Here is a 15,288-nt window from a genome sequence, read left to right as displayed (position 1 = left end):
TTATAAATATATAATAAAAAATATGAATATATGTATATGATGAGTATGTTGTATTTTGGCGCCATGCCGGGATATAAAATAAATTTTGAGACAAGAGGCGGTTTCGCGGGAAATTTTGGCGGGATTTTTTTCATTTTTTTAATGAATCATTATCATAAGACAAATTACGGAAAGTGAACTCAAACAAAAAGTGACACAATGCATTTGCCAACCAAATAACTTTACAAAGCAAAAACTTAAATTACTTGTCAAGCTTACTATTCTTATTTTAACAATTAAAAAATTAAAATTTTTTATTTTAAAAAAATCATCTTATATCATCTGATATATATATATAACAGCATTAATATTCAATGATTCACAAATCAACTTTTTCATTATTTTAAATAATTATAGAATATATACCGACTTTTTGTACATAAATATTTTTTAGATTCAATAATGATTTACGGTTTTTTTCAAAACTTATAATTTTCAAATGAATGGTATCCGCGAATTTCGGCTTGAAAGTTGGGAAACTTTGTCCGAATGTTAAACTATTCGGACAAAGTTTCCCGCTGTTTGCGAAGGAATTGTTGGCTATGATGTACTGATTCATGATCAGTGCATCATAGCCAACAATTTCTTATACAAAGTTCAAAAACTTGGGTGCAATCAGAACTGATTGCACCCAAGTTTTTGAACTTTCTCGAGGGAATGAAAGGGTAAGAGGTATACATTATGAATATATACCTCTTACCCTTCCATTCCCTCTCTGACAGCGGGAAACTTTGTCTGAATGTTAAACTATTCAGACAAAGTTTCCCGCTGTTTGCGAAGGAATTGTTGGCTATGATGTACTGATTCATGATCAGTGCATCATAGCCAACAATTCCTTATACAAAGTTCAAAAACTTGGGTGCAATCAGAACTGATTGCACCCAAGTTTTTGAACTTTCTCGAGGAATGAAAGGGTAAGAGGTATACATTATGAATATATACCTCTTACCCTTCCATTCCCTCTCTGACAGCGGGAAACTTTGTCTGAATGTTAAACTATTCAGACAAAGTTTCCCGCTGTTTGCGAAGGAATTGTTGGCTATGATGTACTGATTCATGATCAGTGCATCATAGCCAACAATTCCTTATACAAAGTTCAAAAACTTGGGTGCAATCAGAACTGATTGCACCCAAGTTTTTGAACTTTCTCGAGGGAATGAAAGGTAAGAGATATCCATTTCCTTTCACCTTCGTTCTCAATAATTAACTTATAAATTTTTTAAAGCAAAAAAAGTCTGATTTTTTTTGACAAGTAAATATATAGGGAATTTATCCGACCAAATAAGTGTCACTTTTTCGGTTCACCTCACTTTCCGTAACTCGTCTTACAACATCATAAAGAAAACATCCTCGCTCTTGCAAAAAAATGCAAAGACTGTAAAAAATCTACGAGACATTGGTAAAATGCTTCGGTATGGATGCTCCTAGCTATTCCACTGTAACGTATCATGTTAGGATGTATCACTTCATGAACAAAAAGGCGCCCATCATAAAAATTGACAAAAAATCGCCGGATCAAAGAAAAATCAAAGCAATTCTTCAAGCGCTAGATGAAGACCCAAGAGCATCACTCAGAAGGATAGAGGAGATGACAAAGATACCACGTACAACAGTCAGTTATTATCTGCACAATTATTTGAACTACAAACTAGCGTATACACGTTGGGTTCCGCACAACCTTAATTCAGTTCAAAAAAAATCTAGAGTCCAATCTTCGAAAGAGCTCCTCTCTATATTGGGTGCGTATCAATCCAAGAAGTTTCGCTTTTTAGTAACAGGGGACGAGTCTTGGTTTCAATATGCAACAGAAGCCAAAATCATGTGGATCCCGAAGGATGAAAATCCGCAAACATTCCCGAAGAAAAAAATTGACACACCAATGATGATGTTGTCGGTTTTTTGGGGCGTGAATGGCATCATCGCAATTGATATTCTTCAAAAACCTAATACGATGAATGCTCAGTATCTAATTGACAATGTTCTTACTCAAATTATCAATTCTGATGAGTTTGAGAAATCCAAACAACAAAAACAAAAGTTTGCAATTCATTTTGATAATTCAAGAGTTCACAAAAGTCATAAGGTAATGAATTACTTGGTGGAAAACAATGTCAAAGTTGTTCCAAACCCAATTTATTCACCTGATATTGCACCCTCTGACTTTTATTTATTCGGCACGCTAAAAAAGAGAACTGAAGGACGCGAATTCGCGAGTCCAGATGATCTTGAAAATTTTGTAAGAGAGCAATTTGAGCAATTTTCTCATGATGATTTAAAGCGTGTCTTTCAAGCCTGGATCGATCGCTGCGAACGCGTGATTGAATCCAATGGTGATTATATTTAAATAAACTTTATATATATGTAACTTGTTTATTTCTATTCGCAGTATTCAGGTTTGTGCTAAACACACCTTTGGACACCCTATATTAGGTAGTTCATTTTCTTTACATATTTATAATTGTTTTATTGGCTTCTCATTCTTTTTATATATGTCATTGTTATATGATATTCTTATTCTTTTCGTATCTATCATTGTTTTATAACATTCTTTTACTTTTCATATTTATCAATGTTTTCTAAAATTATAATTCTTTTCATATCAATCATTTCTTTATTTTGTTCACTTTCTTTTCATATCAATCACTGTTTTATGCAATTTTATTTCTTTTCATATTAATCATTTGTATATTATATTCCTTTTACATAAATGAGTGCCCTCTCAGTATTGCTATTAAGAATAATTTGATTGAGATTGTTAGATTCTTAGTTGAACATGGGGCAGATGTTAACATTAAACTTCTTATCTTTCTTTTCATATCTATCATTGCATTATTATATTCTTTCACTTTTCATTTCTATCAATTCATTATGATATTCTATTGTTTTTCATATCCCTCATTATTTGATGGAATCCTAATTATTTTTATATCTATATAGGGTGTCCAAAGGTGTGTTTAGCACAAACCTGAATACTGCGAATAGAAATAAACAAGTTACATATATATAAAGTTTATTTAAATATAATCACCATTGGATTCAATCACGCGTTCGCAGCGATCGATCCAGGCTTGAAAGACACGCTTTAAATCATCATGAGAAAATTGCTCAAATTGCTCTCTTACAAAATTTTCAAGATCATCTGGACTCGCGAATTCGCGTCCTTCGTTCTCTTTTTTAGCGTGCCGAATAAATAAAAGTCAGAGGGTGCAATATCAGGTGAATAAATTGGGTTTGGAACAACTTTGACATTGTTTTCCACCAAGTAATTCATTACCTTATGACTTTTGTGAACTCTTGAATTATCAAAATGAATTGCAAACTTTTGTTTTTGTTGTTTGGATTTCTCAAACTCATCAGAATTGATAATTTGAGTAAGAACATTGTCAATTAGATACTGAGCATTCATCGTATTAGGTTTATGAAGAATATCAATTGCGATGATGCCATTCACGCCCCAAAAAAACCGACAACATCATCATTGGTGTGTCAATTTTTTTTCTTCCGGGAATGTTTGCGGATTTTCATCCTTCGGCGATCCACATGATTTTGGCTTCTGTTGCATATTGAAACCAAGGACTCGTCCCTGTTACTAAAAAAGCGAAACTTCTTGGATTGATACGCACCCAATATAGAGAGGAGCTCTTCGAAGATTGGACTCTAGATTTTTTTTGAACTGAATTAAGGTTGTGCGGAACCCAACGTGTATACGCTAGTTTGTAGTTCAAATAATTGTGCAGATAATAACTGACTGTTGTACGTGGTATCTTTGTCATCTCCTCTATCCTTCTGAGTGATGCTCTTGGGTCTTCATCTAGCGCTTGAAGAATTGCTTTGATTTTTCTTTGATCCGGCGATTTTTGTCAATTTTTATGATGGCGCCTTTTTGTTCATGAAGTGATACATCCTAACATGATACGTTACAGTGGAATAGCTAGGAGCATCCATACCGAAGCATTTTACCAATGTCTCGTAGATTTTTACAGTCTTTGCATTTTTTTTGCAACGAGCGAGGATGTTTTTCTTTATGATTCATTAAAAAAATGAAAAAATCCCGCCAAAATTTCCCGCGAAACCGCCTCTTGTCTCAAAATTTATTTTATATCCCGCATGGCGCCAAAATACAACATACTCATCATATACATATATTCATATTTTATATATATTTTATAATCAGCATATATCTCCTTTAATAGTCTCATATAGAGCGCTGTGCTAAAAGCACCTTTGGACACCCTATATTATTGCATTATTTCATTCACTTTCTTTTCATATCAATCATTGTTTTATCGTATTTATTTTCTTTTCTTATCAATCACTATATTATGAAATTTTATTGCTTTCTATATCAATCATTTTTATATTATATTCTTTTTACATAAATTTAACTCCACTCAGTATAGCAGATAAAAATAATTTCTCTGAAATTGCCGAATTCTTAATTGAACATGGTGCAAAAAATAACATTTAAATTTTTCGAGTGTTGATTCTTAATTGAAAGAATAGCACTCTCTCAATTTATAATAAAAATTCTAACATTATGCTTTGCAAGCAAACTATATCAAATAGCTTTTTTGATACAACTGCACTAAAATATTGTGAATATGGAATTAAATTGTGTCAGAAAATATACTTTATACCATATCAAACATATGATAAAAAAGAACTATTTAAAATGATGAAGGGAAAAAAAGAATTTAGAAAATAAAAAAACTAATAATAAAAAAATATTTCAAACCTTTGGAGGATACATTGCCAAAGCTTTGAGTACTCTTGTCTTTACTTTTTCACTTTCAGACGAGAGTAAAGTTACAAGTTTCAAATGTGCATTTTGATCCAAACATTTTCCGAAATGAATAGAAGCAATAAGAACTTCTGCAGCCTTGAATTTCACCAAATCATTTGTGTGTTCAACCAACAGACAGCACGCGTTTACGCACGCCATGTCCATTTCTCTGACGAACACTTTCAGTCCGTCTACAGCGAAATCAGTCAATTGTCCTATCGAGTTCATCAGCATCTTCTCTGTTCCGAGCATCGCAGTGTGTCTGCAGAGAGCGGCCAATGCAGATCTCGCCGCGGCCATGACTTCAGGGAAATAATGCTCAGTGAATCCGTAGCACGCGATGATGAAATAAGGGATGTAGTTGCGGAATTCCTGTCTGCCAATGAAGTGCTTTGAATCTGCAACTTGTGTCAAAAAGTTGAATAAATATGGATATGGATTTGTAACATTCAAACCGTTTTTGATCGTTGAAAACATTTTGACACTTTTCTCATATAAAATATCTTTTGGCAGCCATCTGTAGATCTTCATCAGACATTTGTAGCTGTCTTCGTCATTCAGACATTGAGACAAAATAAAGTCAAACGCGTTGTTTATCATTGAATTACCGTATCTCTCTGGAGGAAGATAAGTAATCGTTGCTTGCAAAGCGAGAAGAGCAGCGTTTGGACTTTTGTCCGAAAGATTGAGAATATCAACCAAAAGTGGTTTGTCGTGATTAGAAATCGCTGTGTATCCAGCAAGGCAAGCGGATGGACAGAACTTGGCAAAATATATCAAATTGGATACATTAAGGAGTTCAGAAACAACAGATAAAAGTGAAGAAACGGTTTGGAATGTCACTTTTTTGTTTTTCTGAGCATCAGTTAAAGCAATTTGAACTGCGCTTGAATCTATGTCTTTGTAGTACTTCTTCATAGTATTCAAGGCTTCTATCGTGTCATTCAATAAAAGCTCACTCTGTGCTAATACTTGGACGATAGCAATGTACGTTAAATGTGTCAAATTTTCTGTAATTCCTTCACATTTTGTGACAATCTTCAAAAATGAATCATGAAGACTAGATTTGTCAGAAAATGCATTAAACGTAACACAGTCAATTAGACATTGTCCGAACACATCGTATTTCATCGAGAAGAACTGCAAAATCTCTTTGGATGCAACTGATGGTTTGTTCAAAAGTGACATGATAAATTTGACTTTATCAATGTTAAAAAGTGCCACGCCGATATCAATGAAACCAGGGGAGTGGAGGGCTGTCATGGAATTCGAGTAATCAACAATCGCGCCATCCAAAATTGACAAAAATCTGTCACATTTCATCAAATTCTGAATAATCGTTGATGCATTCAAATTCCAAGGTTTTTGTAAATTCATGAAAGAGAACAAGAAAGGAACGAACTCATCTACATCCTTTGGCTGGCTTGACGTGAAGTAGGAGACTGGGAAAGCATCATATTCACTTTTAGAACTGAAAATTCTTTTCTGGAAGAATTCAACATCAGATTTAAATTCTTCCTCCATTCCTAGGACAGAAATCGATGCTGCAACTGTTGGTGTTTTGATGAGATATATGTTTGTGCACTTCTCAACAATGTCCTTGCATATCTGCATCAGTTTCTGGTCGTACATCTTTTCTCCTGCCAACAAAGACGATAAAATATTTGCGAAATTTACTTCAGGTGGAGAAACCGAAATAATCTCCATGATTTTGTCAACAGTCTTTTGGTCATGGTTGTATCTCAACTGCAGAACAATTCTCTTCAACATGTTGGAGAACTGAGCGTGTGTTGATGATACAAGGTTCTGTTTCAACATGAAATAAAAAGTGTCAATAGCAATTTTACAAATTGCGTTGTCTTTGTTTCCAAGGAATCTGTCGAGTAACGAAATGTGTTTTTCTACATTGTTTACTTTGCCTTTCTTTATTATTACCTTCCTCTGTGCATGGCAAGCAACAATTGACGGGATATCAAATGATAAACACATTTCTGCAGTAGAATCATCCAAGTTTCCATGTTTGTAGTTATATATCAATGTCATGGTTTTACGACTAACACCATTGTCACCTTTTACACTGTCACTTTTTGAACGATAGAGGTCATCTGCAATTTTTTCGAAGTATCTACGGAGTTCTATCAAAGAAAGTGTTAGTGGGAGTGTTTCTTCGATGTACTTGCACTCGACTTTGTTCATCAATGACTGGATTTTCGTCAATGCGTTGCTTTTATTAATATCTGACGTGTAAACTCCTGTCAGAATTAAAAACATCGATGCTTTCAAGTGGGCCATCGTGTTATCTGGGAGGAGTTTCGCGGTATTGGCCATCTCGTGCTTCTCCTTGGAAAATCCATCGACAATGTCTTGGCAGATTTTGATCCACGACTCGGAATCAAAAGTTTGGTTCGCCATTTTACGGATAAAGTTAATCATCGTCTTTGTAGCGTTGAACAAACAATACTTGGATTGTAGGGATTCGGCGGCTGCATCGAATTCTTGACTATTTGTAAGCCTTGCGTATGTTTTTAAGATTATTCGTCTTGTTTGGACTGGGAAGTACGCTGATGATGCATACAACAATGTCTTGAGCATTAACTGTTGTTGAGTCATGATATTTTGTGTTAATCCGCAATTCATTTTATTTATCATCTCAAACGCGATATTTGCAACAGCAATATACTTTGTATCGAATGCGTAGTTCGGTAACTGTGGATAATTAAGCTTTTCTGCTACTACTAATGCACTTTTTTCGAAATCTTTGATTGTATCAGCAGATTGAGGTGAAGAAGCTTGAATAAATAGCGAAGGAATGATAGATGCTGTTTCTACACCAAGTTTAGCGAGTTTTTCCCATATTGCGAACAGTAATTTCCTCATATTTGATGGGATTTGAATTGATAAAGCGGATTCCATGGCTACGAGTATTGATAAGCCACTTTCTGATGTAATGAGATTACGATCTAATAAATAGTTAATTGATTTGAATATGTTATTGTGCTTTCCTTCTTTCATTAAAGATAAAATGTTTACAACTGTCTGATGTGGATTGATTTGTGCGAAATGCTTGATTAAATCGTATGCTTGTTGTGCAGGAGGCTTCATATTACGTATTAATGGTGGAATTATCGTTGGAATGTATTGACCTAAAAATTTCGTATCTTCTGCATAGTTAATAAACAAAGAAAGTAAATTGGCGGTCTTTTCGTATAATTCTGTATTGAGTAATAACACTCCAATCTTCGTAAATGCTAATTGTATTTTAGATGTCGGAATTTCATGCGAAGCAATCTTAAGCAAACGCCATATCATGTCTAAGTATCGCTTCTTTTCTGGAATTGGAATGTTATTTTCTAAGTATGCCGTAAGAAGTTTGTCAATAATCAAAATTGCCAAATCAAAAGAAACAGTCATTTCATTTTTAGTAATGATATCGAGGACTTTATCAATAATGGAAGCGAAAACAAGCCTGAAACTTATCGCCTCTTCTTTAACCATTATAGGGCAAAGCAATTGTAGGTCAGAATCTAAGCGATCTTTCATCGCGAGTCCGTTATGTTTAAGCATTTCGAAGTATGCAAGAGTATCAATAGGAATAAACTCTTGATTGTGTAAGAATTTCTCTAAAAATTTATTTAATATTTCTTCGTCATTTGTCGTGATATGATATAATATGTTAGGAATGGTTTTTGAAAGTTCAGAAGCAGTATCACGGTGTTTATCTGTAACTAACATACAAATTTCAAGTGCTAAAATTTTAATTTCGTGAGATATTTCTGATTTCGTTGAAATTTCAACTAGTACTCTAACAAGAACGATGCATTTATGTAAATCTTCTATTTGTTTACGAATTTCCGACTCAATTAATCTAAATATCTTCTCTGGATTGTCGTTTGCCAGAGTTTTCAGACTTCGAATAGCTTGGGCTGAAACTTGAGTTTGTGGATCATATAAGAGAGGCATAATGTGGCTGATATTTTCCATTTCACCCATTTTGCCACTCAAAAAAATTTTTCTTTTGGCAAATTTTTTTTAGAAATTCTGGAAGTTATGAAATGGTTTATTATTGTTTGAAGTCCGAAATAAAAGCAATTGATAGACATAGATACAGATTGGATAATGGCATGTACGTGCCATGTGTTATTAAAACGATGAGCTGTAACAGCCAAAATACGAAGTTTTAATTGATATGAATTATTAATTTTCTGAAAGGCCATTCTGTTTATGAAATTGATGTCCATATGAAATATTGTATGATAAAGTAATTAATGGCCTCTAAATGTAGAGTTACAAAATGTCATTTTTTAGCATTACCGCGTTTTCATCACGAATTCGAAAATTTTAGTATTTTTAATGCTTTTTAGGTCATATATTATATTTTCCCTTCAATATGACATGAAATCGAACATGTGTGCTGTGAATCAATTTGATGAATTCATATCTAGCATATTTGTATGTAGAATTCAAATGATCAAACTCAAAAATTCAAGTATGCTTTATGTTAATTCGCCAAATTATTTCACAATACAAATATTCGATTTATCAGATCATTTTGAATTAATCACATCACTCACACTTTGTACGAAGGCTGTCTATATGATTAAATCTAACAATTTCGAAAAGTTATTTAGAACAAATTAGTATCATCTCTCATTATAAAATTTTTTAAATCTCAATTAATCAAGAAATGTAAGCATTCATGGTAAAATTATCAACATTTGCTATTGGTACTTAATAAATACAATAATAATTTATTACAATTTAATTAATTCGCCTACGAAATCAAAAACTTGTAAAGTTAATTCATGACTATTGACACCATTGCATTGATTCTTACCTGTTTGAATTATCTTGAAAGCAATAAAATAGTCGTTTGTTTGGAGTGGAAATTTTTTGATTTCCATATTTTTAAAAGCATAATCTTTATTATCTAATACAACAGTGGATCCATCTTCCTTTATACCTTCTAACCTCCAATATCTTAAAAGACTGTTATCTTTGTATGCTGAAAGTAAAATATAAGAACTTGGTTTTAATTTATATCCTTTGAGATCAGCACGAATCCATTCATTTGAACTCCATCTTGTATGGAAATCTTCATGATTTGTATAAGTATTTATATCTGTTATTTTTCCACAGCAAACAGGTGATGAAGTAAATTCCATCTTAATTTCTTTTGATATTTCTGCATATCTATATTCATATACATTAATTGGATTATTTGAAATTTCAAACTTTGGTTTAGTGATGTGTTTTTCAAATGATGAAATTGGTTCATTCGATAGTTCGATTTTATTTCTTATACTTGAATGATAGTGTTTCAGTGTATCTTTATAGATCTTTAGAAGAATTGATTCGAATGAGTTTTCAACCGAAAAATTATAAATTTCTTCAAATATATGAGGTGTACAATATTCTAATGAAACATGTCTAAATAAATCAAAGAACTTATTGTCATGTTTGCAAATTTCGAGGAGTAGCATGCATAGTTTATCTTCGTTTTGGATTTTTAATGATTTAGATGTTAAAACTTTTTCAAAAAAGTCGTATCCAAATTCAACAGTATTTTCAATAATATCATTGTCTTTCAAGCAATATAGGTGTGATGAAATGTATTCAAGACATTGATTTTGTGCTGTTATATCTTTTTCAATAAGAGAAATTTCATATTTACGAAATACATTTTCATTTGTAATGGAACTATCTGATTTAACGTGTCTAATATACATTTGTATCAAAATCTGATTCATAAAATGTTTTCCAAATAAAAATATGTCATGATAATGATTCTCATCTTCTTGAAATTCAAGGATTCCGGTGTCAATAAACTTTTTGAGTATGTTGATTGAATCCTTGCACTTTATATTTATATTTAATTCAATAGAAGATGTTAATTTATTCAAAATACATTTTTCTTTAATGAAATCTGAAAAACAAACTGCGGAAGACTTCAATGTTTCGATTATTTGTTCATTTATTTTGATCTTTAATTTACCGCATTCTTTAAGAATGCTTACACGTTCTATTTCATTGCACAATGCTCTCACTTGAACCATAAAAAATAGGGAAAACCGCAACCACTTTTTTTAATCACGATTTAAATATATAAATCGCGATTTTTTAGAAAAATCGCGACTTTTTTAAAATCGCGTTTTTTAATGAATTGCGATTTTATTGTGGTCGCGATTTTTTTGAAAAATCGCGATTTATATGGAAAATCGCGTTATTGGTTCAATCTAAAGATCATTATTTAAAAAGTGAACTAAAAAATATAAATATAAGAATAAAATAAAAATTGTAATAAGAATGTTATAAAAAGTTTTTTAGATTTGAGTTGCTGATAGGCTTGAGCAAATGTATTTTTATTGCTAAATGTTTTTTTGTTAGATTTATGTAATATTTTTTTAGTTAAGGATACCCTTACATTGCGTAGTTAGAAAGAGAATATGATATTGTCATGATTGCTAAAGTTTTAGGCTCCAGAAATGAATATACATCAAACTGAAACAATTGATAAATTGAATGAACTTTGAGAGGTTCTCAAATAAAAAAAATTATCTAATTTTTTACAATATTACTATTATTTTATCCACATATGTATATATAGTAATTTGAGAAAACTTTTAGGAAAAAAATAAGTTTAATAAAAATCTGAATTTTACTTGTTGTGGATTGTTATTAATTGACACTCCAGACGTATTACTAATAGTTATGCGTATGCAATTAAAGTATTTCTGATGGACAAAATGTGAGATTTATATCAGATAATTCATTTCTACTATTAAGTTATTCATTTATGAGTTTGCACTTATTCGCACTAAATAAATAACTATTAAAAATTGTTTTAATTAATTGACACCATATAATAGAGTGAATTTTGTTTGATCAAACAACAATAGATGATAGATATAAAGCCAAGAAACTTGCTATTAATATGCTCTACTTGCTATTTCAATGTAAGTATGATATTTTCTAAATGTTTCGTTCAGATAACTTAGATATATTAGTCAAAATTTGAAATTTTAATAGCACATATATTAAAAATAATTATTATTCATAAAAGATTAATGAAATAGTAAAAAAAATCAATCAAATTATAAAAATACAACATTTAGAAGAATTCTTATTATCCTTCAAAAAGTCAGTATTTCTGCTGTAATTTTCTACAACATTGTAGTTATTGCACTTTGTCTATGGATTTGTATATATGTTATATATAAATTATATATCTAAACTGCCCATAAGTGCAATTTTTATATAAATTGTTTATTTCTTTAACAATTTCATATGAAATATGCTTTTTTAAGCGTATCAAAGCTGTGTTCTTAATGTGCATGGATATATCAAGAAAAATGTCGAAAAAAAATGTGAATTCACAAATTCACTGAATTTTCACCGTTTTTTGAATTTTGCTACAGCACTAATATTAAATAATACTAAAATCTTCTGTCTTTGTAAAAGAATAAATTCTGACAAAAAGTGCTCGTTTAAATTGAATGATCATCTGTATGACTAAGTGGTAAAAAGTGTTTATGACCAAAAAAGGGTTACATGCTTAGTCTATTTTTCTGACAGGATACTCTAGATTTACATGATCTCTATTTCATATCTCCGTTTTTAGATTCTTCGACAGATTTTATGATAGAAAACCAAGATTAACAAATTTCCGGCATGTTAATGAAGAAATCTGCAGCTACTCTCAATATTATTTCAATAATCAGTATCGTTTCTCTTACAATTTATTTTTTTCTCAATAATTTAACAAGAAATAACAATACACACTTGGTTTTACGTATAAAAGCTAAGTGTCGAACTTAATCAACTTTACTTACTTAGCAAATGAATATTTTTGTGGTTGCGAGTTCTGAATGCTGAAGTTTTAGATTTCTCTATAAATGATATCATTGCACTTACAATGTTGTTCCAGCCTATCGCATAAATCATAGAAAATCCAAAAAAAAAAATAATATAAAGAAAATTCATGTCATGAAGTTCAAAAAATACCGTGTAACATTAAAATTTGTTATGCATAATACATTTTAGCTATTATTGATTTTTTTTTAATTTTCGAGAAATTGAATGGTGAGTCCGATAGAGAAATTTTTAAAAATCCTAGTGCCTCATAGAAGTAATTTCCCTCGTCTCCCATACTTCCAAATGTATGCATATGACATAAACTTTTATGCATTACACAAGTGGCCAATAATATCTATAGAGTAAAAAATTAGAAATTTAATTTTTTTATATGATAGTTATATTTCAGATTTGCGAGCGTAACTTTTTTCTCCATGGCATACTTGTTTTAAGAGCAAATGATCAAAATCGTCCTTCAATTATTGAAGGAGCTGATATCTTTTGAAAATTGAATTGAAAGGGTATTCAATTTTCAAATTTCCTCTCAATTTTGGAAACATATCAACTCTATGAATTAACAATTATGTGCCTTCACAGTTTATCAGTCATATAAGGTGCTTATAAAGAAAAAAGTTACGCTCGCAAAATATGTTTTTATATAGATTTCACATAAAATAATTATGTAATTTCTAAAAAGAATATTTTTGTTCTTGAGTATTAAAGTGTATTGTAGTTTAAAAAGTTTTAAATATGTTGCTAAAATTTCAGGTTTATAGCTCATGTCTAGCATGACTTCTTCGTATGCGCAAAAAATCTGACACGTAAGGGTATCCTTAAAGGTAAATTATGATTAATTAGTGCAGTAAAGTAAGACTTCAAGAATTTTGACCAGTAAAGTGGGATTGAGGTATTTGTTATCGAGATTGTTTGATTTTAGATCTCTGATTTCGGCAAGTATGCAGAAAAACCATATTGTGAGCAGTCTAAAATGGGAGTGTGGTAGAATTTACGAAAAAGTGACACTAGGAAAAGTGACACCTAACCTTAAATTTCCAAACACTATTTTTTGATTGTATTTTGTTATTTATATATTTATATATATATGTATATTTATATATGTATATTTATATATGTATATTTATATATGTATATTTATATATGTATATTTATATATGTATATTTATATATGTATATTTATATATGTATATTTATATATGTATATATTTATATATGTATATATTTATATATGTATATATTTATATATGTATATATTTATATATGTATATATTTATATATGTATATATTTATATATGTATATTTATATATGTATATTTATATATTTTATATATATGTATATTTATATATGTATATTTATATATGTATATATTATATATGTATATTTATATATGTATATATTTATATATGTATATATTTATATATGTATATATTTATATATGTATATATTTATATATGTATATATTTATATATGTATATATTTATATATGTATATATTTATATATGTATATATTTATATATGTATATATTTATATATGTATATATTTATATATGTATATATTTATATATGTATATATTTATATATGTATATATTTATATATGTATATATTTATATATGTATATATTATATATGTATATATTTATTATGTATATATTTATATATGTATATATTTATATATGTATATATTTATATATGTATATATTTATATATGTATATATTTATATATGTATATATTATATATGTATATATTTATATATGTATATATTTATATATGTATATATTTATATATGTATATATTTATATATGTATATATTTATATATGTATATATTTATATATGTATATATTTATATATGTATATATTTATATATGTATATATTTATATATGTATATATTTATATATGTATATATTTATATATGTATATATTTATATATGTATATATTTATATATGTATATATTTATATATGTATATATTTATATATGTATATATTTATATATGTATATATTTATATATGTATATATTTATATATGTATATATTTATATATGTATATATTTATATATGTATATATTTATATATGTATATATTTATATATGTATATATTTATATATGTATATATTTATATATGTATATATTTATATATGTATATATTTATATATGTATATATTTATATATGTATATATTTATATATGTATATATTTATATATGTATATATTTATATATGTATATATTTATATATGTATATATTTATATATGTATATATTTATATATGTATATATTTATATATGTATATATTTATATATGTATATATTTATATATGTATATATTTATATATGTATATATTTATATATGTTATATTTATATATGTATATATTTATATATGTATATATTTATATATGTATATATTTATATATGTATATATTTATATATGTATATATTTATATATGTATATATTTATATATGTATATATTTATATATGTATATATTTATATATGTATATATTTATATATGTATATATTTATATATGTATATATTTATATATGTATATTTATATATGTATATATTTATATATGTATATATTTATATATGTATATATTTATA

The 15,288-nt window shown here is 28.8% G+C and overlaps 2 protein-coding genes and 2 pseudogenes across 4 annotated transcripts, besides 5 other annotated features; 1 reads left to right on the top strand and 3 right to left on the bottom strand.

The window, feature by feature from the left end:
- Window positions 1-2,463: part of a mobile genetic element that runs on past the window's edge.
- On the top strand, window positions 31-2,383 carry TVAGG3_1003240 (annotated as a pseudogene). Its single transcript has one exon. A coding segment is annotated over exon 1 (2,353 nt).
- Window positions 513-577: a mobile genetic element.
- Window positions 737-827: a mobile genetic element.
- Window positions 986-1,076: a mobile genetic element.
- A 510-nt stretch (window positions 2,464-2,973) lies between the features above and the next one.
- Window positions 2,974-4,275: a mobile genetic element.
- TVAGG3_1003220 lies at window positions 3,054-4,181 on the bottom strand (annotated as a pseudogene). Its single transcript has one exon. A coding segment is annotated over exon 1 (1,128 nt).
- Window positions 4,276-4,712: 437 nt separating the features above from the next.
- Window positions 4,713-8,842, bottom strand: TVAGG3_1003200 (armadillo (ARM) repeat-containing protein family; the record flags this gene model as incomplete). Its single annotated transcript, XM_001312489.1, has 1 exon — window positions 4,769-8,812. One exon carries the CDS (start codon window positions 8,810-8,812, stop codon window positions 4,769-4,771), a length of 4,044 nt encoding a protein of 1,347 aa, XP_001312490.1.
- A 626-nt stretch (window positions 8,843-9,468) lies between these two features.
- On the bottom strand, window positions 9,469-10,875 carry TVAGG3_1003190 (protein ubiquitination; the record flags this gene model as incomplete). The annotated part of the gene is made up of 1 exon (XM_001312488.1): window positions 9,574-10,875. The coding sequence occupies one exon, from the start codon at window positions 10,873-10,875 to the stop codon at window positions 9,574-9,576; it is 1,302 nt and encodes a 433-aa protein (XP_001312489.1).
- Window positions 10,876-15,288: the final 4,413 nt, after the last annotated feature.

The sequence above is a fragment of the Trichomonas vaginalis genome, chromosome I, assembly GCF_026262505.1.
Source record: "Trichomonas vaginalis G3 chromosome I, whole genome shotgun sequence".
NCBI lineage: Eukaryota > Parabasalia > Trichomonadida > Trichomonadidae > Trichomonas > Trichomonas vaginalis.
This window is presented reverse-complemented; position numbering and strand designations above follow the sequence as displayed.